Raw genomic sequence first — 27761 nt, 5'->3', positions numbered from 1 at the left:
CAGCTCTCCAGATTTTAATTTCAGCAATCTGGTTGCTAGGGTCCAAATTACCCTAGCAACCATGCACTGATTTGAACAAGAGAATGGAATATGAATAGGAGAGGCCTGAACAAAAAGATGGGTAATGAAAAGTAGCAATAACAATAAATTTGTAGCCTTACAGAGCATTTGTTTTTTTAGATGGGGTCAGTGAACCCAATTGAAAGTAGGGATGCCCCGAATCCAGGATTTGGTTCGGGATTCGGCCTTTTTCAGCAGGATTTGTCCGAATCCTTCTGCCCGGCCGAACCGAATCCTAATTTGCATCTGCAAATTAGGGGCGGGAGGGAATCGCGTGACATTTTATCAGAAAACAAAGAAGTAAAAACGGTTTCCCCTTCCCAGCACTATTTTGCATATGCATTTTCTCTTCTAGCTCCCTCCGTATAATCCTCTCTGCCATTTTAAAACACAACTGCAGGGTAGAGTTTCCTTTAGCAGCAACCCGGGCTGTTAAAACATTTACTTCTTGTGGACCATTACTTGGGTAATTGTTGAGAAGTGGTTTGGAAGAAAATTTTCAAGGACATCTGTGTGTAAGAAAATGAAAAACAAGAAGTATAAAAACAAAAAGGAATGACGCTTTAAGGGGCGACGCACAGAAGGCATTTAAACTGCAGCTACAGACAGATACCTACTCACATGAATGGAAAGTCCTACAGGTCTCCAAGCACCCACCAGTAGCAGTGAAAACGACACAAGCATAAACTTGCACATGCTATTGGTTGGTGTTGGTTGCTGCGTGCTGTATATCAGAACCAGAGATCCTGAGATTAGCCCCTTACCTCAAGCTCATAAAATAAGCTTTAAAGATTTTATAAACTGAATGACAGGGGATAATAAACTACATATTAATTTGCTCACAAAAAAAAATCAAAAAAATCAGTATTGCTTAAAAAGAGGAGGGCCGAGCTACATAAGTCACCTGGAGCCCAACAATAATGCACACACTTAACAGTCATATTCCCCCTCAGTTTGCATTTATCCAGTAATCTTTCCTAATGTATACAAAGGGTAGGTTACAATAAAACTGGTTAAATACAGTGTCTATTCTCAAAAGCCACCGCCGTGCAGGACCTTTTCAGCCTTGTCTGGGAATTCTGACTTTAAAAGCACGACCTCTTACAACTTCTAAAGGACATCAAGAAAAAAAAAAAATATATATATAACACTTTGGAGGGCTTAGTGTTCCCACATTAAAACAAAGCAGCATGTTAAAGCCCTTCAGTGCTCGGAGCCAGTAAAGAATTGCAAGGCAATACAATACAGCACTGTTCAGCTACTGACAAGGTTCAATAAAAAATAAAAACAAAAACACGCAACCCTTATTAAACAAAATTAAAACCCTCTTATGAACAGAGCAAGGTATGATAGCAACTATAAGCATTGACGGCATCTTATAGCCAGGTTAGCATATAATGATCACAACAATTTTGCCAATTGAAAAGGATAAAAGAGCCTTACTAATCATTCAAATAAAGACTAAACCCTCTTAGTTGCAAAAGTGACAGTAGCCTATCTATACCCTGGATGCTGAACATGAATGTTTCGGCTATCCGCTGGTTCTGGGGCTCGGCTCATTGGGGGTCTCTGAACCTTTCCAATAGAGGCCATACTCTCATCTCGGAAGCAAGACTGCTGAAAGTCCCCTCCGCTCAGATAATCCATGGTCTGCATCATGTTGTTGGAAGACCCAATAGCTCTATAGTGAGTCCCCCCAGCACAATCTAAGGATCCACCAGCCGCCTGACCCCCGTGAAAAGACATGGCAAGATCCTGTGACCCCATGCTGTCACTGTTTGGGGTCGGCAGAATGTTATTCCATAGTGGCTGGAAATAGTGTCCATTTGTGTATGGCAAAGGACCTGGCAATCCATTGACAGGAGGAGATGGGGTAGGTTTCTCAATAGGGGGTTTCAGACCAAAAGACTGGTTCATGCACAGTTCTTGTGGGTAAGATGAAGCCTTTCCAGGAAAGACCTGGGCGCTCATTTCTCTCTGGGGAGGTTTCCCAGGTTGCACAGCAGTTTCACCACACATCTGTTGTAAATGTGCCAGCTGGTGATGGTTCCAGGCCATGGGTTTTATATCAGCAGGGTATGAAGTAGGCACTCTGCTCATGTTCACCATAGGGATATTCCCAGAGGCTGCAGAGGAAATAGCAGCAGCAGCAGAATGGTCTACAGGTGTTCCAACACAGGAAGGCATGGGAATGCTATGAGTGGAGACCCTAGTGCTTGCATTGATAAGCAGGTTACGACTGATAGGACTGGGGTTGGCAATCTGTCCCTCACATACAGAAGTTGTGCCAATGCCAGCCCTAGCTTGACAGAACTGGTTTATCTGGTGCACAATGCTGCCTAGGTCGGGGGGTCTGTTCTGCTGTAGGGTGGCAGCCATAGAAAGGGGGATGGTTGAGGTAGACACTGTCACATTCGGAGGTGCATCTGCATCGGGCATCTTTCGGGCTCCATGTAAACCTGGCTGCAGGAGGTTGTTGGCAGGGTGGGAGAGACCCTGATGTGAAATGCCAGTAGCATGCTGTAGAGACGTCTGTTGGGGCATACTCTGGGAATGTTGTGCCCCCATGTTTTGAGGGCGCTGCAACCCTTGTGTATGCTGCAGCGCTTGAGACATATTCTGAGCGTGTTGCAAGGTCTGGTTTATCGTCTGTTGGTGCTGCAGATTCTGTGGTATATTCTGTGGACGTTGCATTTGGGGTAGACCCTGCGCATGGTGCATGGTCTGTGTCTGTGGTATGCTTTGCGAGTGCTGCACATTTTGCGAGTGCTGCACATTTTGCGAGTGCTGCACATTTTGCGAGTGCTGCACATTTTGCGTGTGCTGCACATTTTGCGTGTGCTGCACATTTTGCGTGTGCTGCACATTTTGCGTGTGCTGCACATTTTGCGTGTGCTGCACATTTTGCGTGTGCTGCAGTGTCTGTGGTTGAGGGATGTTCTGTGTATTTTGCAGACCCTGAGAATGCTGCAGCCCCTGAGGCAGGCCCTGAGGGTGCTGCAAAGTCGAAGGGTGCTGTAGACCAGGTGGCATGCTCTGAGAATGTGTCAATGTCTGTTGCTGCTGCATGTTCTGTGCATGGTGCAGGGCCTGAGCATGCTGCAGGGCTTGCTGGGGGCGTGTAAGCCCTTGAGGATGGTTTAAAGTGCTAGGTGCAACGTATGGAGCCGAGGGAGGATTCATCATAGACTCTGGCAAGAGGCGGGCTCGGGTGCCGTCAAAGTCCTTTAAAACCCCTTTAGCTGGGGACTTAACAATAGCCAGCAGTCCTGTCTTTGTGCTGACCTGCAAAGGATACGGACTGTACCGCTGGCCTGACGTGTCTAGTCCGTTCACAGTCCGACGGATATGTTTCCTCTGGGGAACTTTAACGCTGTTTGGAAAAATTTTTATTGTCAAGGGATTGTTGGCAACCTTCTTAGCATAAGCATCCAATTCTGCTGGAGTAGGATGCTGAGCAGATCTCATCTTCTGTGTAGTATCCCCTGCCAAAGAGAAATCAAAGACATTCAATATAAAATGGAGATTTAAGAGCAAAGAACTTCACCTTAAAGCAAATGTGTAACTTCTCTTAACACTGGGCTATTCAAACGTCAATCAGCTTATCCAGCATTTCCCAAGGGTTAAATTATGCGAACAGCCATAGTTCAACAACATCATTGTTGCATTCTTAAAGCAACATCATAGACTAGAGACCGAACAAGATAGAGAATCGGCTTACCAGCCCTACATTGAAGGGTTTTACGTTTGGACCTCTTACTTTGGAGATTGGGGGGGGCGCATAATCTCTAATAAGACATAAATATGGAGGGTGGCTTGGGAGGGGGTAGGTTAGGGTCGGGTGCAAAATGAGCCGGGATGGCTGCATACACACACACAAATATTACAACTAAAAATACACTTGGTTCAGGAATTAAATTTTATATTGTAGAATGAATTATTTGCAGTGTAATTTAGAAATAAAAAAATACATCATGAAAATCAGGACAGGATCCCTTTTAGCTAGTAGCACTTCTGCACTTTTGAGGATTCAGTTGCATTCTGAATTGATGCCTCAATCATTTCTTGGAATTGATGCACTATGTTCTTAGAAGAGTTTTCACAATTCATTGATTTACTAATTAGTATATTAGAATATGCTACACAGCTGGCAGTAATTACATGGATTATTCACACAAAATATTGGCATTTTTAAGTTCTCTTATCTTAACTGACTTTTCCACACAGCTGGGGATTGTTACAGTAATGTTCCAGCACAATTCTTCCCCCACCACTTTTTTTATGACAGTCATGCAAGGTTGTTCTGGGTTTGGAATGGCAGCCTCTAACTCCCAACATACTCTCACAGACATGTAACACATTCACCAGATATTCAGGGGTCATTTGTTTTTGCAAGGAGGGTTTGGCATGAGTTAAGAAGCTTTAGGAGCCAAAATGCTGTTCAGAACATATTTAAAGGGGCAGTTCACCTTTAAAGGAGAAGGAAAGGCTAAAATTAAGTAAGCTATATCAGAAAGTTCTATATAAATACACAAGAAAGTAATGTTGCAGAGACCTCAGTCAAAAGAAACACCACATTTCTTTCCTTCTATTGTGTACACATGGGCTTCTGTATCAGACTTCCTTCTTTCAGCATAAACCTCCCGGACTAGGGCTTGAGCATGCTCAGTTTGGTCCTCTCTCCCTTTCCCCCTTCCTCCTCCCCTCCCTACTGTAATCTGAGCCAAGAGCTATGAGTGAGCAGGGAGAGACTCGGGCAGGAAGTGATGTCACAGCAAGCCAATATGGTAGTTGCTATCCTAAACAAACAGAGCTTCTAGATCCATTTACTCAAATATGGTAAAGCATTCTGCAGAATAAATAGTGTTTTAGCTTGCACTATTGTGGCTAATCTATTGGCTTTGCTAGCTTTCCTTCTCCTTTAAGTTAACTTTTAGTACAGTGATCCCCAACCAGTAGCTCATGAGCAACATGCTGCTCTTCAACCCCTTGGATGTTGCTCCCAGTGACCTCAAAGCAGGAGCTTATTTTTGAATTCCAGGCTTGGAGGCAAGTTTTGGTTGTATAAAAACCAGGTGTACTGCCAAACAGAGCCTCAGTATAGGTTGATAATCCACATGGGGCTACCAAATGGCCAATCACAGCACTTATTTGGCACCCCAAGAACATTTTTCATGCTTGTGTTGCTCCCGGACTCCTTTTACTTCTGAATGTTGCTTACGGGTTCAAAAGGTTGGGGATCCCTGTTTTAGTACATCATTGAATGGCCATTTCTAAGCAACTTTTCAACTGGCTTTAATTTTTTCTTTTTTATAGTTTTTTTTTTCCATGATCTGCATTCTTTTGAATGTCCAGCTTTCAAATGGGGGTCACTGACCACATCTAGAAACAAATGTTCTGCCAGGCTACAAATGTATAGCTAATGCTACTTTGTACAGGTATGGGACCGTTACCAGATTTCTTGAGACCTGGGTTTTTCTGGATAACGGATCTTTCGTAGTTTGGATCTTCATAACTTAAGTCTACTAGGAAACCATGTAAAAATTAAATAAACCCAATAGGCTGGTTTTGCTTTCAATAAGGATTAATGATATATCTTTGTTTGGATCAAGTACAAGGTAAAAATTCAGAGCTTTCTGGATAACAGACCACATACCTGTATTACTCATTTTTCTCTTCAGGCTGTCTACTATATGCTAGTCTTATCCATGCATGGTTGCTATGGTAATTTGGACGCTAGCAACAAGACTGCTGATATTGCAAACTGGAGAGGCATTGAATAAAAAGCTAAATAACCCAAAAACCACAAATAAATGAAAACCAATTGGTTACAGAATATCCCTACATCATGCTAAAAGTTAATCTAATCTAAGTATTCCGTTCATAAGAAGGTACAAAACTGAATGTAAAGTCACATGAGCATTGGATAACCATAACACAAGATGGTATGTGTGTTTATGGTTAATCTCATTAAAGGAGAAACCATAACCAACTCCAAATGAATTTTTAGATTGACAGAATCTACCATAAGCAGCAGTTAAAAAATTAGATTTTCCTAGCAGATGCACTTTGGTTGTACTTACATTTCTGAAGTCCAGTGTTCATCTGCGGGTGAGAAAGAAGCTGAAAAGAGAGGTCACCTGGTCCTGGCAGACAGGCCAGCATTGCAGACTGGCACTAACACCACATGGGGATCCCACTCCTTCTTGCACTGCAGAGAGATACACAACATTATATGAAGACACTGGGGCACATTTAAAAACTTTGCGCAGGGCAGATTGGTTCGCACAGAGAATATATTTGCCCTGTGCACAGTTATATTTGTAAAGCTGAATAAGTGTGCAAACAGAATTGCAATTTTTTTTTTTTGCAATGTGAAAGAATAGAAGAGCTTTTTAAATATGTCAAAATTCGCAAATTGCAAATATACATGTGCACACTCTGACAGTAAACTGGTTGCGAATATTTTCTCCGCCACTAAAGTTGTGGCGTAATTTAAATGCAAAGCTATGCTCACGCACAACAACCTCGCACAGTGGGCACACTCACCAGCCATCTCATTTGCGAAAATTTATTCTCAATGCGAATCCACAAAAAACGGAAAGACGGACATAGCAGGGCAATATTAGCGTTCAGGAAAAAACATTGACAAAAATATGCGCTGTGCAAACTTTATAAAAGACCCACCCTGCGTATTGACCAATACTTCTTGCACTGCAGAGACATACAGAACATCATATGAAGAAACTGGGGCTCATTTATCAACACTGGGCAAATTTGCCCATGGGCAGTTACCTATAGCAACTAGTGATTAGCTTTTTAAAGCCAGCAGCAAGTAGAACAATGAATGCAGCAATTTCATTGGTTGCCATTGGATACTGCCCATGGGCAAATTTGCCCAGTGTTGATAAAATGACCCCCAGTATTGACCAATACTTCTTGCACTGCAGAGAGATACAGAACATTATATGAAGACACTGGGGCTCATTTATCAACACTGGGCAAATTTGCCCATGGGCAGTTACCTATAGCAACTAGTGATTAGCTTTTTAAAGCCAGCTGCAAGTAGAACAATGAATGCAGCAATTTCATTGGTTGCCATTGGATACTGCCCATGGGCAAATTTGCCCAGTGTTGATAAATGACCCCCAGTATTGACCAATACTTCTTGCACTGCAGAGAGATACAGAACATTATATGAAGACTCTATACGTTGACCAATACATTCAACATTTCTACATTATTTATTTGCAATATTTGTCCATCCTCTGTTGTCTTCACTGCTGGCTCTGACTTTATGTAGCATTGTACAAAATGTATGCATAGTATACTTTCCTTAAACCAAGCCTCTACTTCTCACAGCGGCTTGCATTTTCTGTGATTAAAGAAACAGTATCAGCAAATAATGAAAATGTTTCAAAGTAATGAAAATATCATGTAGTGTTGTCCTGCACTGGTAAAACTGATGTCTTTGCTTCAGAAACACTACTATAGTTCATATAAACAAGCTGCTGTGTAGCAATGGCGGAATTGAAAAAAGACTATATGGCACAGGTTAAATAGTGGGTAACGGATAACACCATTATGTTCTACAGAGCTTATCTGCTGTGTAACCTGAGCCTTTTCTCCTTTGAATGGCTGCCCCCATTGCTACACAGCAGCTTATTTATATAAACTATAGTAGTGTATAGCAGCTTAGGAAATGTAAGGAAGAAATACTGCTCATACCACGTGTAGCCCCACTCTCCCTGTTAGGTGCATAGGTTACTCCATTAGAAAGTATAGAAGACTGAACAATGTGTGGAAGTAGTGAAGGATAGAACAACATCTTGAAATCAATTTCGATCCAGTTTCCCAATAATCGGCTTATTACTGCTTACACATTTTCTAAGCTGTTATTAATGCATCTTTAAAAAGGTGCACTCCACTTACATCATTGCTGATGAACTAGCGCTCTCTGCTTATGAACTTCTTTTCATAAACCAGTGTTACAGGAAAAGGATTCCATCAGTTTTTTTATTTAAAAAAAAAAAAAAAAAAACTACCCAGACTTTCCACAAACTTAAAGGGATGGTTCACCTTTACATTAACGTTTAATTTTGTTATAGAATGACCAGTTCTAAGCAACTTAATTGTTTTATTTTCCTATATAGTTTTTATTTCACTTCTTCTGGCTCTTTGCAGCTTTCAAATGTAAAAAACAAATGCTCTTTAAAGGAGAATTCAACCCATTGTTTAATAAACCCCCCTCCCTGGGCAAATACCCGTTTTACTCACCCCTGCAGATTCTGGCCTCGGAGTTCACGGCAGCCATCTTCTTCTTCTCTGGTAATCTTGTACTGTGTACGGACGGCATTTTTGATGCATGCGCAGTTGGAGTAAATTTATGGTCCCGAACCACTGCGTGGAAATTTTTGGCGCATGCGCAGTGGTTTGGGACTGGAAATCTACTCCAACTGTGCATGCACTGAAACATCCGAAAAAGACTGAAGAAAGAAGATGGCTGCCGTGAACTCCGAGGCCAGAATCTGCATGGAGGGGTGAGTTAAAAATTAGGGGCATTTGCCCGGGAGGGCAGGTAGGAGGGGTTTTTTATTACAGGTTGAATTCTCCTTTAAGGCTGCAAATGTATTATTATTGTTACTTTTTATTACTTATCTTTCTATTCAGGCCCTCATTTTCCAGTCTCTTATTCAAACCAATGCATGGTTGCTTTGTCAATTTGGACCATAGCAACCAGATTGATGAAATTGCAAACTGGAGAGCTGATGAAAATAAGTTAAGTTTAAGTGATTAAACTTAATCACAAAAAATAAAAAATGGAAACCAATTACAAATTGTCCCAGAATGTCACTCTTTACATCATAAGAAAACTTAATATAAAGGTGAAAACCCCTTTATTAGGTGAATAAAACTCTAAACATAATATAAAATGAAAACCAATTGCAAAATGCCTCAGAATCTCACGCTCTACACTATACTAAAACTTAATTTAAAGGTGAACAACTCCTTTAACTTTTTTAAAATTAAATTCTGTGAGTGCCTAGTTGTTTCAGGAAGCTTCCAGAAACTAATATTTTATGACCAGATGACTTGTCCATTGATAATTGTCTTTAAGGTTTTATTGATTAAAATATAGAAAACCCACCATCTCTTTTAAACATTATATGTAAAAGGTAGCGCTCAACAGGAAGTACAGTTTTATAGCAGTAGGAAAAAAAAAACCTCTGCAATTGTACCACAAAATTGTAATCATAATATTTTATATTACTTTAACATCTTTGCAGCTCAACACCTCATGCACGTATGACACGACTGTAAATGAGGCATTCAAGTGCTGATTTGAAAACACTTCCTCCTACATTAAAACCTCAGAATTCTTTTCTCTGAAGTGACAAAAAAAACAAAAAAACAACAAAACAAGACAAGCCGAGCATATGGCGTGTTCTCAATAGAACGCTGGGTGGCCTATATTGGATATCTGTAGATTCTACATTGCTTGAAAACAGATTAAAAACTTTGGCATTGTGTTTGCTTGGGTGACGTAGGATGGCACAGCTGGAAAGGAGAAAAGTATGTTTGAGAGGAGATGAAGATGATAAAGAGGAAAGAAACCAGAAAATGAGTACCTGTCGTTACAGACAAGCAACAATGTTCTCGGTCTTGTGGGAACACGGCTAATGCTGCACAACGCTAAGTACCACTTAGGTATTTTGTGCATTTCCAGTGGGAGGAACGTACCAAAGGAATAAAGGGAAAAAACAAAAGCCCGGCAGCTTCCAAAAAACATCTCTCTGATATGAAGGATATTGCCTAAATGCAGAGAGACAAGAGTTAAAACTAAAATCCATTTATGAATGAAACCTTGCAGAAGCAAAGAAAACAGAACCTCTGGCAAACGTCTGCACTTTATAGAGCAAGTAAAGGAATTGTTCAGAGTAAAAATAAAAACTGGGTAAATCGATAGCACAGCCCATTTACTCTGTTTTTACTTTTACACTGAACGGTTCCTTTAAAAGAGCCCTCTAAAAGCAGACTAAAGTTTATAGGCCCCTTAAACATATTCTTTATCTTGTTCTTTCATATAGAAATCTTCAAACCTAAAAAGAAAAAAAAAAAAGAAAAAAAAAAAAAAAAAACACCTCATGTTCACTTTACTTAAATGTAAATGATTTTCAAAAAAAAAAAAAAAAAAAAAAAAAAGGGTGTGTAGAGCAAGGCCATACACAGGCCAAAAAAAGCTACAGACCAAGTCAGCAACTTATTGACCAGTGTATGGGGCCCTCAGACGGCCAAATGCAGGCCTAAAATTGACAACAGATCAAGGACTACATTGGTTTGTTGATGTCGTCCTCAATCCCGTCAGCATTCCTAGCCTTGTGATCTGATCATTGGGCCCTAAGGCTTACATTCGGATTAGCCCAATATCAAGTTGGGCATTTTGGTGCACGATTTGCTCTTTGGCAACCTCTCCGAATAAGTGGAAAGGCCCGTGTATGGCCGCCTTAAAGGAGAAACAACCCCCTTATTAAAAAAACCTCACCCCCCTACCACACATAGCCCCCCCCCAGCCTAGCTGCTACTCTGTGCAAATGCCCCTAATTTTTTACTTACCCCTCGGTGCAGATTCAGGGATCGGAGTTCACGGCAGCCATCTTCCGGGTCTAGGCGGGGTAGGGTTTTTTTTTTAATAAGGTGTTTGTTTCTCCTTTAAGTCACTATACATGAACACCCCCTGTCTACTAGGTAGCCTTACTGGCTTCATGCTGGCAATAGAACATAATAGGGGTGATATGGAAGGGGACAAGAGATGATGCGACAAGCCAACCCGAGATTATGGCAAGAATATAGCACAGCATAACCCCATTTGAAAAAGTGTTTAAGACCTCTGAAAACGTTTTGCTACAAACAACAAGGCTGCCATGCTTTTCACTGAACTTTAGTGGCTATATTTGACAATAAACAATTATTGATGGTAGGACTTGTTGTGAGCCTGCCCTGAAGAGATTCATGCCAACAAAGATCAAATAGTTGCCTGTTTAGACACTGCTGAGCATCACAACAACTTTGGTATTTAAATACCGTCCAGGGCTGAGCAATACAGGGAGTTTCAGTTTGTCCACACACACACATTAATTGCAATATTGGCAGACGTTCTTGTGCGCTTACCTGTTTATTAGCACTTCATGATCAGCAAGCAACAACGAATACTCCTCATAAAGAAACAAGACCTTGACATAACCAGCCACATACCTGGTGAGTTAGAATAGTGCTAGGCAAGCAACAGCCTTAGCACTGTACATCTGGAATAAAATGCTAATCAGTAATATATTATTGGAACAGAAGTCTCTCTTTAGAGTTTCTCCCGTTATAAAGCAAGACCTGCAATTTCACACAGCCTCATATATGTAGAGTTTTCAAAGGCTTTTCGAGAAGAAATTAAGTCACAATACTGGCTTTGAACCTTCAAAGCTTATCTAGAATGCATTAGGAAAGAAGTCCTGTGACCTCACAATTTACAATTCAAACAGGCCTTTCAAAACACCATGAATACAAATGAAGGGAAAGAATTCCACGTGCAAATTTTCCCAGCATCCGCCTATTGGAAATCGCAACAGACGACAATTCAAGTCTTCTTCTACCTTTTCTCTGCCTCAGAAATAAACACTGTGCTGCTGGGACTGAAGGGCTTGTATAGAAAGGGCTCCATTCATATGTAACTGCTGTGATTCTTACACCATTTAGAAGGGTTCTTTAATCCATTTGAATGGTTTAGCTCTCTAAGGTCCATTACAGACTAAGAGATGCTTCCTCAAGCACAGTGCATTAAGAGCCTTTACAATCATTAGGCGCTCTCATTCCTACACCTATAAAAATGATAATTCCAGATGTATTAGTGCAATATGGACACCTCTAAAAGGACTGCGGCAATAGCAGTATATTGAAAGGTTGTAATATTAGGTGAGCAGGTGCTTTGTACAAAGGTCATTCCATTACTTAGATTATAAACTCTATATATTTCGGCTGTGATCGTTTTGTTCCCTGTTCTAGTGTATGGTTTTAGGGTCAAGGCACACAGGCAGATTCGGAGAGTTTAGTCACGCAGTGACAAATCTCTTCTTCTTCGGGGCGACTAATCTCCCCGAACTGCCTCCCCGCCGGCTAAAATGTAAATCGCCGGTGAGATGGCACTCGGATCGATTTGTTTTCCAAAGTCGCCCAAAATTGCCTCACGAGGAAACTTCGGAAAACGAATCGCTCAGAGTGCCATCCCACACTCTACATTTTAGCCGGCGGGAAGGTAGTTCAGGGAGGTTACACACCCCAAAGAAGAGGAGTCACCAGGCGACTAATCACCCCGAATCTGCCTATGTGCCCTGACCCTAAATGTTCAGCAGGGTGTTTACATGCAGGGAAATATACTAACATACATCTGCTCTCAGGGGTCGCATACAATAGTCTTGTAATGAAGAGTAAAGCCGGCCATAGACATTTTGTAAGGTTGCCAGCTTAGATCTTTGCCCGATTCACACATTGCTGAACCGACAAAGAAGCGCGAGTTCGAATTCTCGCGCCAAAAATCAGGCATGTCCTGGGCTGACACGATTGTTCAGAGTGCAAGAAGGATAGGATGGGAATGCCAGCACAGGGGCGAATTCTCAGCCTGGGTATTTCAGCAGACTTATTTTGCACCTGTCTGTTGGACTGTTTCAATTATATTTATTACACATCGCTTGTGGAGCTTTCTACACAGCGCAGTCTCTCCATGCATGCATGTACGTATGTAAAGTGGGTAGTAACTATTAAAGAGATATTAAAAGACTGACACCAGAAATTAAACTTCCTGTATGTTCCTGTATAAGGGGGCTGCCATATTTGTGCAGTAGGAGTCCATTAGCATTAGAAAATTCAACTGACAGGCTGAGATGGGACAGTTAGGTTGGCAAAAAAGTCAGGTTTTTTCAGCCTAACTTACTAGGTTATAGAAACAAAATGTTAAAAGGCTATAGGCAGAAATAAAAGCAATCCATATGTTTTTGCAGACACCCTGCATTGCAAGCATTTGTTCCAGACTGTGCAATTTCTCATGTTCTGTGACTTTCCCTCACTGCTCTGTACCCTGTATCTTGCCAGTCTATAAATAAAGTTGTTAAAGTTAAAGTTGATTAATATTAAAGGATTGAAAGCTCACAGCAAGTAGTTTTGCTCAGGGGTGTGAGCTTTTCCAGGGCCCCAAGTGACAAGCATTCATCTGCAGTTATTCTCAACCTGTCAGTCAGGTGACTTGTACTTTAGTTCCCAGAACAGAGCCGCTCATGACATGTGAAGGATTCAACTGATTGAGATGCAATTTGCTTAGCAACCATTCATTAGGCAAGGTTCAGAAACAGGCCAGCAATTCAATCCAGCTCTTATCAGCTGCCCGAGAAGATAACACTGCCTAACAGGTCTTCTATCATCCCTGAGTCACGCAGCAAAGTGCTTGCTCATTCCTTCCCTGCAGCATAACCTTGCGCACTTTATCTGTAGTCGCTTTGGCTTGTTAAAGGACAACTTTAATTAATGTTAAGGGCAGAGACACACAGTCAGATTGGGGGAGATTTGCCTTCCACCCGATAAAATGTAAATTGTCTGGGGGGCAGGCACATGAAACACTTACGTTTTCCGAAGTCGCCCATAATTGCCTCACGAGGAAAGTTCGGGCGACTTCAGAAAACAAAGCATCCGGTGTGCCTGCCCTCAGGCGATTTACATTCTAGCCGGCGGAAGGCAGATCGAGGAAGATTAGTAACCACGAAGAAGAGGAGATTTGTGGCATGGCGACTAATCTCCCCGTGTGGCCAGACCCTTCAGATATTGTATCCCAACAGATCCATATACTAGGGGGTTGCCACCTAAAGGTGGCCATTAACGCACCGATATCGTACTAAACTAATTTTCGTACAATATTGGATGTGTGTATTATGTGAGACAAGCCGACCAATATCAGCAGAAGACTTGAATATCAGTCGGCTCATCGATTGGGCTGGCCAGAAAATTTTGATTGGGTGCCTTTGAAGGCAACCGAACATCGGCCATGTTAGTGCTGAATCATTAGATACAGGTAGAATTCTATTGTAATTTTAACGTCTATGGCCACCTCAACGCTGAAATACTCAGAATGAAAATCAGCCCCTACATCTTGCATGGAGAGTTAGCAATTAAAGGAAAACTATATGCCCAAAATAAATATTTTAGCAACGGATCGTTTATATAAAATTAAGTGACATATCTCTTGCCTTGAGCCAGCATTTTATGATGGTCTGTGTGCTGCCTCAGAAATCACCTGCCCAGAAATACTACAACTCTAACTGTAACAGGAAGAAGTATGGAAGCAAAAGACACAACTCTGGCTGTTAATTGGCTCATGTGACCTAATAGGTATGGTTTGCTTGGTTTGTTTGCATGCACCGTAAATCATACAATCCCAAGGTGCGGCCCTTATTTTTTTAGTGGCTATTTTCGATTTAGGATTACCCAATGGCACATACTACTAAAAAAGTATATTATTATGAAAATGGTTTATTTACATGAAGCAGGGTTTTACACGAGCTGTTTTATGCATTATATTTTTATAGAGACCTCATTGTATGGAGGGTATAGTGTTCCTTTAATTTACACACATGCTGCAGACTACACCAAATTATGTGCAGCCATGCAGGAAATGAAATCAATGTGTGACTGGTAAAGGGGTGAGGTGGCAACCTTACCAGCTATTGATATCCCTTTTCTAATTTCTGCAGGAATTCTGTAGCCTAACAGTAATAGGAGTGTAGCTTTAGGGTAATGGCAGACAGGGTACAAACAGCACTCTCAGTCTGTTACGGATTTTTAAAGTAAAGTCTATGGGTAACTGTCGCAAGCACATGTAAAAAGGGACAGTCTAACCCCTTCTCTGAAATGATCCATGTCTGGCAGGCAGCCTATTTAGAGGCCTTACTCACTTAATTGGGTTATATTTTCTTAACAGATATAGCTTCCCAGTATATAATGTTCTTTTAATGAGCAGCCACTGACGACCTACATTTGAGATACACGGGAAAGACCAGCAAGGCTCCGATTACCCCTGGTCACAGATAACCTGCCCTCAATATGCACCTTTGAAACATGGTTACAAGATCGCTTAAAATATATAACCTATATTACGTTTCATATGCAACAGAAAATGTGCAAAATGGTCGTCCTGGTGTGTGGCCAGATTAAATGACAGCCAATCAGTGGTTCACATATCAAGGAAACTGACTCATTTTAGTCACCTTAATCTTATATGATAATCCTATACAGGTATGAGATCCGTTATCTGGAAACCCATTATCCAGAAAGCTCTGAATTATGAAAAGGCCATTTCCCATAGATTCCATTATATGCAAATCCAGATTTTTAAAAATGATTTCCTTTTCCTCTGTAATAATAAAACAGTATTATTTGATACAAACTAAGATATAATTATTGGAGGCAAAACCAGTTGGGTTTATTAAATGTTTAAATGATTTTCTAGTAGACTTAAGGTGTGAAGATCCAAATTATGGAAAGATTCTTTATCCGGAAAGCCCCAGGTCCAGAGCATTTTGGATAACCGGTCCCATACCTGTACTAGGCTTGAAGCATGACCTAAAGGATTTGAGGGGGTGTCTCAAACTGATAGCACAAAATAACTCCACAAATCTTACTCATAGCCTGTACAAAGAGAAAACTACATTTTGCATATACATGTACTGTACAGGTATGGGACCGGTTATGGGACCGGTTATCCAGAATGCTCAAGACCTGGGGCTTTCCGGATAACGGATAATTCTGTAATTTGGATCTTCGCACCTTAAGTCTACTAGAAAAACCTGTAAACATTAAATAAACCCAATAGGCTGTTTTTGCTTCCAATAAAGGATGCACCGCATCTACTATTTTGGATTGGGCCGAACCCTTCACGAAAGATTCCGCCGAATATGAAACCGAATGGGAAGGGGAAAACATTTACTTCCTTGTTTTGTGGCAAAATGTCATACGATTTCCCTCCCCATCCCTAATTTGAATATGCAAATTAGGATTCGGTTCTGCCAGGCAGAAGGAATCGGACGAATCCAAATGCTGCAGAAAAAGGCAGAATCCTGGCTGAATCCCGAACCGAATCCTGGATTCGGTGCATCCCTACTATTTATTATATTTTAGTTTGGATCAAGTACGAGGTACAGGTATAGGATCCCTTATCTGGAAACCAGATATCCAGAAAGCTCCGAATTACAGAATGGCTGTCTCCCATAGACTCCATTTCTTCAAAATAATCAAAATTTTTAAAAATGATTTCCTTTTTCTCTGTAATAATAAAACGGTAGCTTGTACTTGATCCCAACTAAGATATAATTAATCCTTATTGGAAGCAAAACCAGCCTATTGGATTTATTTAATGTTTAAATGAATTTCTAGTAGACTTAAGGCATGAAGACCCAAATTACGGAAAGATCCTTTATCTGGAAAACCCCAGGTCCCGAGCATTCTGGATAATAGGTCCCATACCTGTACTTATTATTACAGAAAAAAAGGAAATCATTTAAAGATTTGGATTATTTGGATTAAAAGGTCTATGGGAGAGCACTTTTCCGTAATTGCTGGATAATGGGTTTCTGGTTAACGGATCCCATACCTGTACGGTTTTATTATTACAGAGAAAAAATAAATCGTTTTAAAAATTGGAGTTGTTGGATTACAGTGGAGCAGACAGTATTACCATAATTTGGAGCTTTCTGGAGAACAGATCCCATACCTGTACTAGGCACAACAATGAAAACTGAATTTACACTCTATTGTGTCTAAACTAATCCTCATAGTTTAGGCAGAGTCCAAAGACAAATAACACAGTAGCCGGGGTATAACTTCCCTCAAGCCTGTCAGAACGTCATTCTCCTCTTAGGTGGAATGGTGTGAAAATGACTATATACAATGCCACATCCCACTGGCACTTAATTGTAAATGGGATCAATTAAAAGGAAAACAATTCTAATCTTCCGGAAAATGATACAGTTTTTGAAGTAATGTGATTCAGAGTGACAACAATAATAGTTCATTAGTAAATGACTGACTGAATCTTTCTATCCCAGCTGAATACAATCCGTCACATACTGCTGTGATAATCGGCCGCACAACAATCGGCACAGCTGGAAAGTACAGTAGCCCTTTCACATCTCAAATCAGTGCGACATTCAGCACAACAATAGTGCACAAGAAATGTCTGACGCTTACAGCTGGGAGAAATACGTCTGTTTCGGCTTAAGAAAACAGCCAAGGGAGAGGTATGTGTATAAGAATGAAATTTCTGCAGCAAAGCTTATCCTGGTGTATGGCTTGGATATACAGCTATGCCTGGAGAAGCTCTTTCCTTTATACTTATCAGTGCGTTCAAGTCATGTGTGAAAAGCCTCTCAACAGGAAAAATTGTTATATCCCCATGCAAGTGGCCCTTGGGTTCCTCACGAGGCAATTTCGAGCGACTTTGAAAAACACGTCGCCGCGTGTGAATAGGCGCAGGCGACTTTAGCGCTAGCAGGTTCGAGATACCAGCAAGCCATTCAGGGAGATTAGACGCAGCGATTAGTCGCCAGGCGACGAATCTCCCTGAAATCTTCCCGTGTGGCCTAGCCCTAAAACCAGAGAGGGAGATAAGCAATACCCAACATGTCGCATAGCCTGCACATAAAGAGAATGCTAGCTCACACATCACTCCCATAAATGCAAAAAAAAAAAAAAAAAAAAAAACATTTACAGGAACAGTTCAGTATAAAAATAAAAACTGGGTAAATAGATAGGCTGTGCAAAAAAAAAAAAATAAAAAAAAAAAGTTTCTAATATAGTTAGCCAGTAATGTATAAAGGCTGGAGTGACTGGATGTCTAACAATAGCCAGAACACTACTTCCTGCTTTTCAGCTCTCTAACTCTGAGTTAGTCAGCGACATGGGACGTATCTGTTCAGTGAGTTTGCGATTGATCCTTAGCATTCAGCTCAGATTCAAAAGCAACATTTATGACCAATGTGCCCCCTTCAAGTCACTGATTGCTTACTGCTAGAGTTGCCACCTTTTAATAAGAGGGGATGGGAACAAAAGGGTGGGTTGTGACATGAAAAGGGGCGGAGCCATGGCGCGTGATTGGCTGGGCAGATCGTGAGATCAAAGGGGGCAGAGCCTCGGCGCTGCAATTGATAAGAAGCTGGCAAAAAGGTGAGTTTGGGGGCAGGCCACGGGCTTTTGTTAAGTGTATTACAAATTTACTGGCAGCTATATTGCCGGTAAATTTGTAATACTGACCCGGCAGGTGTTTTACCGGCTAGGCCGGTAAAATAGCAGCCGGGTGGCAACCCTAGTTACTGCCTGGTAACCAATCAGTGTAAACCAAGAGAGCTGAAAAGCAGGAAGTAGTGTTATGTCTATTATGTTACACATCCAGTCACTACAGCCTTTTTTACATTACATATTTGGCTAACTACCAGTATATTGAAAACATTTATTTTGTACAGCCTATTTACCCAGTTTTTATTTTTATACTGAAAAATTGCTTTAACCAGTGGTGTAACTACCAGGGACAACGGACCCCCATGACAAAAAAAAAAAAAAAATTTGGAGGGCCCAAGTCTGGTGTGGAGTTTTTCAGACTGGGCTCCATTGTGTATGTGGGGTCTGCTTAATGGTAGTTATGCCAGGGTATTTAATAACGTTAAAGGGCATTATTTGGATGAGATGGAAAAAGACATTTCAGTAGCATTTTACGTGATATGCTCTTTCTAGTTCAAGCTCAGTTACCTTGAGGGGCTACACCGATTATGCATTCTTATGAAACTGTATTTTTTGTACCAATTACTTTAAGACATGCAAGATCTACTCCATTGTAGCAAAAACATAAAACTTAATGTAGGACTACCAAATAAATGGAATACTGTATGTTTAGTTATACACACACTACTAGTAACTGTAAAAAAATTCAGAAATGCTAATCTTTAAAAGGAGCATCAACCAGAGCCCATCTATGGAACATTCCCATACTATGGGTATGGGATCCCTATCTTGTTATTCAGAAAGCTTCAAATTACAGAAAGGACCTTAGAGTACACGTTAAGCAGATAATTCTAATTTTTAATAATAACCCCCCCCCCCAGCCTGAGCATTTGACATTTCATATCAGGTGATGGGCAGAAATCCGTGTTTTGGCTGGAGATCATCGTTTTGGCTGCGGTTTTCCGACAGGCTACAAAATGTTGTAGGGCGCACTTGTGTAAATTCAAGGTGCTGATCCAGCAGGAGGCTGCCCAACCAAGTCTCCAAAAATATATCCAAAAATACATAAAGTGGATGGAAGACTATGTCCAAAAAAGGTTTTTATTGGCCAGAAATTATAGCAGGCTTTTTTACTGGCTTTATTTTTCATTGTTTGTGCCCCTGAGGAAGACAGTTTCTGCGGTCGAAACATGTAGGGCAAATGCTATGATTTTGTAACCGTTTTCCGTCATGCAGCAGTGGAGGATGAAAGCCAATTATGTCTAAAGGATACAAGAAAGGCCCCCAGGTGAAAAAGTGCCCCTTTAAAGTTAAGCATTTAAGTAAGTAGACATATTCGCTTGTGAAAGCAGCAGGACGAATGTAAACACTCAAAGAGCAATCTATTTGAATGTTCCCACAAGCTTACGGCCTTGCAATTCATACTGCACACGGCAATTAGCTATTTGAGAGCGACCACTTACAATGGTATGAAGGAAATCGTAAAGATCAGATATTGGCACAACATATACTGAAAAGTATTACAAGAGGCCACAATGCCCACTCCATGATGCTCGGCTTCCACAGCTGCACTCTGCAACAATGGGGCACTTGCTGGAGACGCAATTGTTCATAAATCGGTATTAACCGGATAAACATATTCCTTACAAATGTTGACATGTTACACTTCGGAAATATCTCAAAAGTATGCTTTACAGACAGACTGTGTATAAGTCCCAGGGAATGCCGGAAGATGCATATAGGTATTTTTTTTTTTTTTTTTTTTTTTTTTTTTTTTTTTTGCAAAGGATTTATGCACTCCCTGGATTGCTTAGTTCAGCCTCACGCCTCAGTTCAAGTGAGCATGAACACCAAATGCTGATGCAGTGAAGGCAAAGGATTATTCCCATGTCAGCGTCTTGTGACCTTGCGCTAGGCACTACCTCCCTGTATCTACAGCAGCAAAAATAATGACAGCAATTTCCGAGTCGAAGAGCCTAGGAAAATATTTGTTCAGCGCCTTGTACAACCAGTTTCTATGGAAAAAAATGAAAAGCTTTATAATGATCGGTTTGCTTGAAGATCTGCACTTTTTACCCCTCACAATGCCCGGGCTTCATCAAGAGGCAGAAGCATAAAGCAAACATATTCTGTCTGTAGGAATACAGTTGTTATTCAACGACTGCTCCCAACATCACGTCAGAAGGAATTTATTCCTCAACAAGTTATTTCCTTCACCGAATGTCTTTAAACAGAGAGAATACAAGACAACCTCTCTTACTTCAGATTAGCCCATAAATACAATTTAAGGCAACAGGGTCAGATGATGGAAGGTTTAAGCTCGCGTGCAGGCATACGTAGTAGATTTCTGTGCCGAAATGCAACATTTTTGCATTTTAAAATATGGCCGCAGCAGGGCAGCAGATTATTTGCCTGTGGAGAATCCAGATTTGTAGGATAGTCTGGCCCTTGCCTAAAGGGCCCGTAACAGCAGACATTGGGATTGGGTCAAGCTTTAAGAGCAGAGACACACGCTGCTATTTCGGGAGATTAGTCACCCAGCGACAAATCGCTTCTTCTTCTAATCTCCCAAACTGCCTTCCCGCTCGCTACAATGTAAATCGCCGACAGGATGGCACTCGGATCCCTTAGGCTTTCCGAAGTCGCCCAAAGTTTCCTCGTGAGGCAACTTTGGAAAATGAATCATTCCTAGTGCCATCCCGCCAGCAATTTACATTCCAGCCGACGGAAAGGCAGCTTGGGGAGATTAGTCGCCCGAAGAAGAAGTGATTTGTTATTGGGCGACTAATCTCAGAGTGCGTCTCTGCCCTTATATGGTTTATAAAAACAAATTACTACATTACCATTGTGCTGCCATGCGAGTCCCAGTAGGGCTGTTTGCATAGCAGATAACATATAAGCTGTTAAGAATACAATGCTTCTACTGCTTAAGTGGAGATAAACAGGTCAAATGGGATTTATGGCTCTCTCCACACCTATAGGATAAAAACTTCTCTCACATAAAAACAAGACTGTTGCTGCCAAAGCACGTTTTATATGCACATGCTGGACAAACATAAAGATAAAACCTTTAAATATAAATAGTTTTTTGCTCTGCAGAGTTTCTGGTCCTTTAAACTGCACAATGCTTCTCTGTCACTGCATGTGACTGCTTTTTTTGTGCACCATGATATGCTCTAATGCAGTCTAAACTTCCAGGACAAGCAACAGGAAACCTTCCTATTTCCCCGTATTACGTTAAAGGAACAGTAACACCAGAAAAATTAAAGTGTTTTAAAGTAATTAACATAATACAAGGTTAGCATGCTCTGGTTAAAGCAGTGTGTCTGCTTCAGAAAGACTAGTATAGTTTATATAAACAAGCTGCTGTGTAGCCATGGGGGCAGCCATTCAATCTGGAAAAAAAAAGGAGAAAAGGCACAGGTTACATAGCACATAACAGATAAGCCCTGTCCAAAACAATGGTGTTTACCGGTTATTTTACTAGTTAACCTGTGCCTTTTTTACTTTTTCCAGCAGCTTGAATGGCTGCCCCCATGGCTACACAGCAGGTTGTAGCTATATAAATAATACTAGTTTTTTTATGTTTTTTTTTTTTTTTTTTATCAGTGCAGAGCAATAGTGCATATAATATTTTAACTACTTTAACAAACTTTCAGTTTTTGGTGTTACTGTCCGATTAATTTTATAATAAATAACTATAAATAGCTGTTAAATTGACCAACGCTTGGCAGTCACTGGCCTAGGGGATGACCGATCAATCCACCCACTTTAGCTCACAGTGTACATAGCTGAATGGGCCTTGGAGTGATTACTTGGCTAATGAGTCACTGCAACGCTCAGCAAAAATGAAATCAGGAGGCATCTTACTTTCACCTGTATTAAGCAATTCCTTGAATGATATTTTGTGAAGCCACTAATCAGAGATAACACATCAGAGATGGAGACATGCAACAGTTTTAAAATTGGTAGGATGACAAACAACATGGAAGCAGTCATTAGATTCCTACTGGTTGTTTAGGGTGTTTATCAGGACTGTTTGTGGGTAAACAGTGGTACGTCACATGTATAAAAATAATTACGACTAGGTTTGCCACCTGGCCGGTATTTTACTGGTCTGGCCGGTAAAAATGATGGCTGATCCCAATGTTATTAATAGGGAAAAAAGATAAATATATAGGAAGGCCGGTATTTTTTTCCAGAAAAGATGGCAACCCTAATTACAACCCTTAAAAAAATAAATAAATTCACAATTGTGATGTGTGGGCTGGCCAGATACCCAAGTGATCCGCAGGTCAGGCGGGATTCGGGCAAACCTTGCTGCTCCTATTGCAGCCTTAGACTGCCGGCTTCCTGTTTTATAGGCTCACATTTGTCCCGCCTCTTTTCTTATGTCATCAATGAGGAAGGTCTATAAATGGAAGGGCGAAGTTATTCTCGACCTCACATCCCTAATTCACAAATTTAAACACTAATTTTCCTTGAAATGTCACATTTCTATCAGTACTGGTTGTTCTGCCCGCTGTGGTTCACATATATGTATGTGTGAACCTCACATTATTTCTGTTTATTCATGTGAATCAGATCATTAACTATGCTTGATCCAAAAATCTCCAAAATGGAACATTGTTGTTCAGTTGGCAAACTGACATAGCAGCTTGCACAAGGCTTGCATTCGGATATGATGGTATTCTTTTTTAAAATCAAAACCATAATAAATGTTGTTTTCTAATGTCATAACTGGTCAGTACAAGGTGTGAGCAATTCTAGATTATTTCCCGATATCCAGTAATGACCATTATTCAAGGACTGCTACTAACACTTGAGCTAATAAAGGTGATTAAGCATCCACAGGCATTAATCTTTTATAATTCATACAGATATATTGGTAGCCTGGTGGTAAATTATGCAATAGATTCATTTCTGAATTAAAATGGGAAGAACAGAGACTTTAAATAAAGGCAATAATTACCGAGCTGCTGAATAGTCACCCCATACGTGAAAAGTGCCTATTGAGTCTCCATAACGTGTTAAACTTCAATCATTACATTTCACCTTTAATCTTTTAAAACACGGTGTTAGGGCCATGGGATTTTGTGCCCCCCCCAGTCAGCTCCAGGGCTCCGTAGATTTCATTGTATGACATCACGGTTTTAACATAATCTGACCCTAGAACATGTGGAGCAGATTATTGGTCAACTAAAGAAGTAACTAGAAAGGTTGTACATTATGTTTTGTGCTTCTGTATCAGTCCAAGACAACCACAGTCCTTACCAGCAGTAAAGATCTGTGTCTCCAAAGATGCCCCAGTAGCTCCCCATCTTCTTTTCTGCTGATTCACTGAACATGTTCTGTGCTGCTGTCACTTACTGAGTTTAGGGACTCACAGGCCCGGATTTGTGGCAAGGCCACAAAGGCCGAGGGGTAGGGCTGCATGCCGCGGTAAATCCGGTGCTGGGGACTCGCTCACAATATTCAGTACACAGAATATAACTGTCACAACATAAGGCTGATTAGTAATTAATACAATCAGCCAATCAGCACAGAAACCAGTGCAACTAGCATCAGAATTGAATAAGCAGCCCTGTAGCATCAGCTTATATTACAGGCCAACCTCATTTTCTGCTTGATAATTAGCAACAACCCCTAAGCTTAGCTTCTCAACGGCTGCTCAGAGCCCACTGAGCATGTGAGTGTCACAGACACTTTCCAAGATGGTGACCCCCTGTGACAAGTTTGAAGTCCTGGATCATCGCTGCTATTGAGATGCAGAAATTTTAGGCTGGTGCAATACATTTAGTAAATAAAATATGAAATGTTTAGCCACATTCATTGTTAGGATTTAGTTCTCCTTTAAGGGGTTAGAGACTGCGTTCCAAGTGCAAGGACGCCCTAACAAACAAATATAGTTTCCAAACTTCAAAGCAAGCTTGCAAATGGTTACTGATAAAAATGATCACGGGTACAAAATACTATAAAAGGTGTCCCAACCTACAACTTCATAATTGGATGTGAAAAGGAAATTCATTTTTAGCAGACTATTGCTCGCTCCAAATGTCCATCCAAAACTTTTTATTTTTTGCATAAAAAAAGAAAATGGCACCCTAAGCAACTTTCCAAAATATTTGCAGCTGTAAATATGCTATTGAAAGCAGTATCATTCTGGTTGTTTATATTCTCTACATGCCTCAAATCCACTTTCTTAATTAGGTCACTTTCCCACCAAGGAATGCTCATTTATCACCCAAAATTCTGATTCACTCTTCTTCATATCAAAATATTGATTACTGTAACTCTCTAATGAATACTGCCACAAGGCTCATACACTTCAGCAACTGCTCCTCCTTTGTCATGCCACTGCACTTGTTTCCACTACCCTTCAGGACATAATTGAAAATAATGACCCTGACATTCAAAGCAGTTTATGACTCTGCCCCACCTGACATCTCTAATCTTGTCTCCAGATACTCGCCAGACTCTCCTCTACTGACCTACTCCTCTCTCATCACCTCCTCACACGCTCACATTTAAGATTTTGCAAGGACTGCACCCCTTTTCTAGAATTCTATCCCACATTCTAACCGACTTTCTGCTTTCAAAAGATCTTTCTTTACAGAATCTAACCTCATCTATCTTAGTATATACGATTTGCTGCTACATGCAATGCTAAGCTCCACATCTCTCACCTTGCCAATCCCTAGACCATTGATCCCCAACCAGTAAAGTAGCTCATGAGCAACATGTTGCTCGCCAACCACCTTGGATGTTGCTCCCAGTGGCGTCAAAGCAGGTGCTTATTTTTGAATTTCAGTCTTGGAGGCAAGTTTTGGTTGCATTAAAACCAGGTGTACTGCCAAACAGAGGCCCCTGTAGACTGGCAGTCTTCATGGAGGCTACTAAATGGTCACTTCATGGAGGCTACTAAATGGTCACTTCATGGAGGCTACTAAATGGTCACAGTACTTAATTGGTACCTGCATGAAAATTTTTCATGCTTGTGTTGCTCCACAACTCTTTTTACATCTTATTGTTGCTCACGGGTAGAAAAGGTTGGGGATCACTGCCCTAGACCTTGCGTCTTAACCCCTTCTTCTAGATTGTAAGCTCTTTGGGGCATGGCCTGCTCTACATCATGTATTGGTAATTGGGTGTTGGTGTGTATGTTCAATGCATACACCCACTTATTGTACAGCACTGCAGAATATATATTTATAAATGTGATGATAAAACTATTTCCGTTACATTGTTTCAAGAGTCGGAACAGATACTGCTATCAACTGCAATAACATTTCGCAAATAACTAAAACCGGTGACATTTTTAATGAATACAGAAGAACCCCCATTTTACATTGTTGTGTACCTATATATTAAGCATAATACATTTCCCTGGATTTTACACCATTATTTTCTGTTCCCCTGAAAAGGGTAAAATGGGGGTTCTACTGTACTTTGGAAAGCTGCTTAAAATGACAGTCTCTTATTGAGCAATAAAGTTTCTGGGTGTTGGAGCCCTGTCTCGGGTCCCTTATGCATCAACTCTAACAAAACAATGAGGGGGCACAACTCACTCACTATACATTCTATAGGTGTATAGCTGCCTTCAATAAGAGCAGGATTTGCACCTTGCAGAGGCCAACAGTATGTACACCCAAACACTAAGGCTTCGCTATAAAATAGAAGGCTTCATGGGTGTAACAATGGAGGCAGCAGACTGTGCGGCTGTTAGAAGGGCACAGGGAGTTATAGGAGGGCCCAGTGACGTCGTTCCTTTATAAACTTAATCCCAAAATGTAGGAGGGAGGAGATTTTGCAGAGGAAAACTACTATAACTAACACAACTGCACGGTCTCCCGGCTGCCCTAGCAGAATAAAACCCACAGTTCCGGGCACGAGGGCGCGCGCACACGCACAGGGTTCGCAGTCCATAAATATTGACCCCACCAACACCCCGTTGAGCTGCCGGCTCAGAAAAGGATCAAAATAGCAAGATAGGAATCGAGAAACGGGAGGGACCGGACAAAGACGGACTCGGTATTAGCGTGTGGGGTTTATTTCGGATACAAATAGCTGAATGGACGCCCAATAAACCAAACTGTATTGTTTCCAGACTGGACTGTTCCATCTTACACACACCGCAGTCCTGCTCTACATTTACTATGAAGGCAGCCTGTAATTAATGTAGGTGCCAACCCCGGCGCTGTAGTCTCCAGCCCGTACTCACTGTCGCTGGTAGAAAACCATCGCTCCCGGACACCGGCTCACTCTCCTCTCCCTCTCGTCGGCTGAAGGTTTCATGGAAAGGGCGGAGCTCTTACCGCCCACATCCGGGAACTGCCCGACAGCAGGGTCCTTAAAGCCAGTCTGAGGCTGGCTAGCGCAATGCCTGTTTAAAGAGCACGCTGACTTGTGACTTGCTGCATGTATAGGGGATAATGCGCATTTGCATGAGGCCTGCTGTGTTGGAGCGGGTAGGAAACAATGCACAATATTTGTACAGGTCGTTTTATTCTGCTACGTGTGTCCTGCACTGCATATCCCCACCTTCTATCCCAAAATGCAACAGCCTTGCCGCTTAGTATTTATATACGTACTTGAGCTCTGTATAAAGGAAGTGAGTCAGTCACTAAGCAACTAATTATCAAGTCCATTTCATTATACATTTCTAAAAAGGGGTTGTTCACCTTGTGTTCACTTTTACTATGATGTAGAGAGGGATATTCTGAGATAGTTTGCAATTGGTTTTCATTTTTTGCTTTTTTTTTTTATCTAGCTTTATATTCAACAGCTCTCCAGTTTGGGATTTCAACAATCTGGTTGCTAGGGTACAAATTACCCTAGCAACCATGCATTGATTTGAATAGGAGAGGCCTGAATAGAAAGATGAGCAATAAAAAGTAGCAATAACATTACATTTGTAGCCTTACAGAGCATTTGTTTTTAGATGGGGTCAGTGACCCACATTTGAAAGCTGGAAAGAGTTAAAAGGAGAAGCAAACCCAAAAGTTAAAAAAAACCCTACCCTACAGACACCCCCTCCCTGCTCCCTCCCCAGCCTGAGTGTAAGCCCGGGCAAATGCCCCTAACTTTTACTTACCCACCCCGTGTAGATTCTGTCCAGTGGAGTTCACGGGCGCCGTCTTCTTCTCTTCGGTAATCTTCAGAATGAGACCAGCGGCGCATGTGCAGTTGGAGCAATTTTCTGTTTCGCGACAATTGTGCATGCGCCGAAACTCACGTAAATTGCTGAAGCGCCAGTCTCATTCCGAAGATTACTGAAGCGGCTGAAGATTGCGCCTGTGAACTCCGATGCCTGAATCTGCACCGAAGGGGCATTTGCCCGGGGTAACACTTAGGCTGGGGGGAAGGGGTAGGGTTTTTTTTTTTTAACTTTTGGGTTTGCT

The 27761-nt window shown here is 41.3% G+C and overlaps 1 protein-coding gene across 1 annotated transcript; it reads right to left on the bottom strand.

The window, feature by feature from the left end:
* Window positions 1-339: 339 nt before the first annotated feature.
* On the bottom strand, window positions 340-26954 carry fam222b.L (family with sequence similarity 222 member B L homeolog). The gene is made up of 3 exons (XM_018246116.2): window positions 26582-26954; window positions 6144-6271; window positions 340-3545 (listed from the first exon to the last, which is right to left on the bottom strand). The coding sequence occupies exons 2-3, from the start codon at window positions 6223-6225 to the stop codon at window positions 1555-1557; spliced, it is 2073 nt and encodes a 690-aa protein (XP_018101605.1). The 5' UTR covers window positions 6226-6271; window positions 26582-26954; the 3' UTR covers window positions 340-1554.
* Window positions 26955-27761: the final 807 nt, after the last annotated feature.

The sequence above is a fragment of the Xenopus laevis genome, chromosome 2L, assembly GCF_017654675.1.
Source record: "Xenopus laevis strain J_2021 chromosome 2L, Xenopus_laevis_v10.1, whole genome shotgun sequence".
Taxonomy (NCBI): domain Eukaryota; kingdom Metazoa; phylum Chordata; class Amphibia; order Anura; family Pipidae; genus Xenopus; species Xenopus laevis.
This window is presented reverse-complemented; position numbering and strand designations above follow the sequence as displayed.

Excerpts from the sequence above, each read along its gene's own strand:
- fam222b.L (XM_018246116.2), bottom strand. The coding sequence starts at position 6,225 with ATGCTGGCCTGTCTGCCAGGACCAGGTGACCTCTCTTTTCAGCTTCTT. Across the intron at positions 3,546-6,143 it reads GAACACTGGACTTCAGAAAT|GGGATACTACACAGAAGATG; the intron begins GTAAGTACAACC and ends TCTCTTTGGCAG.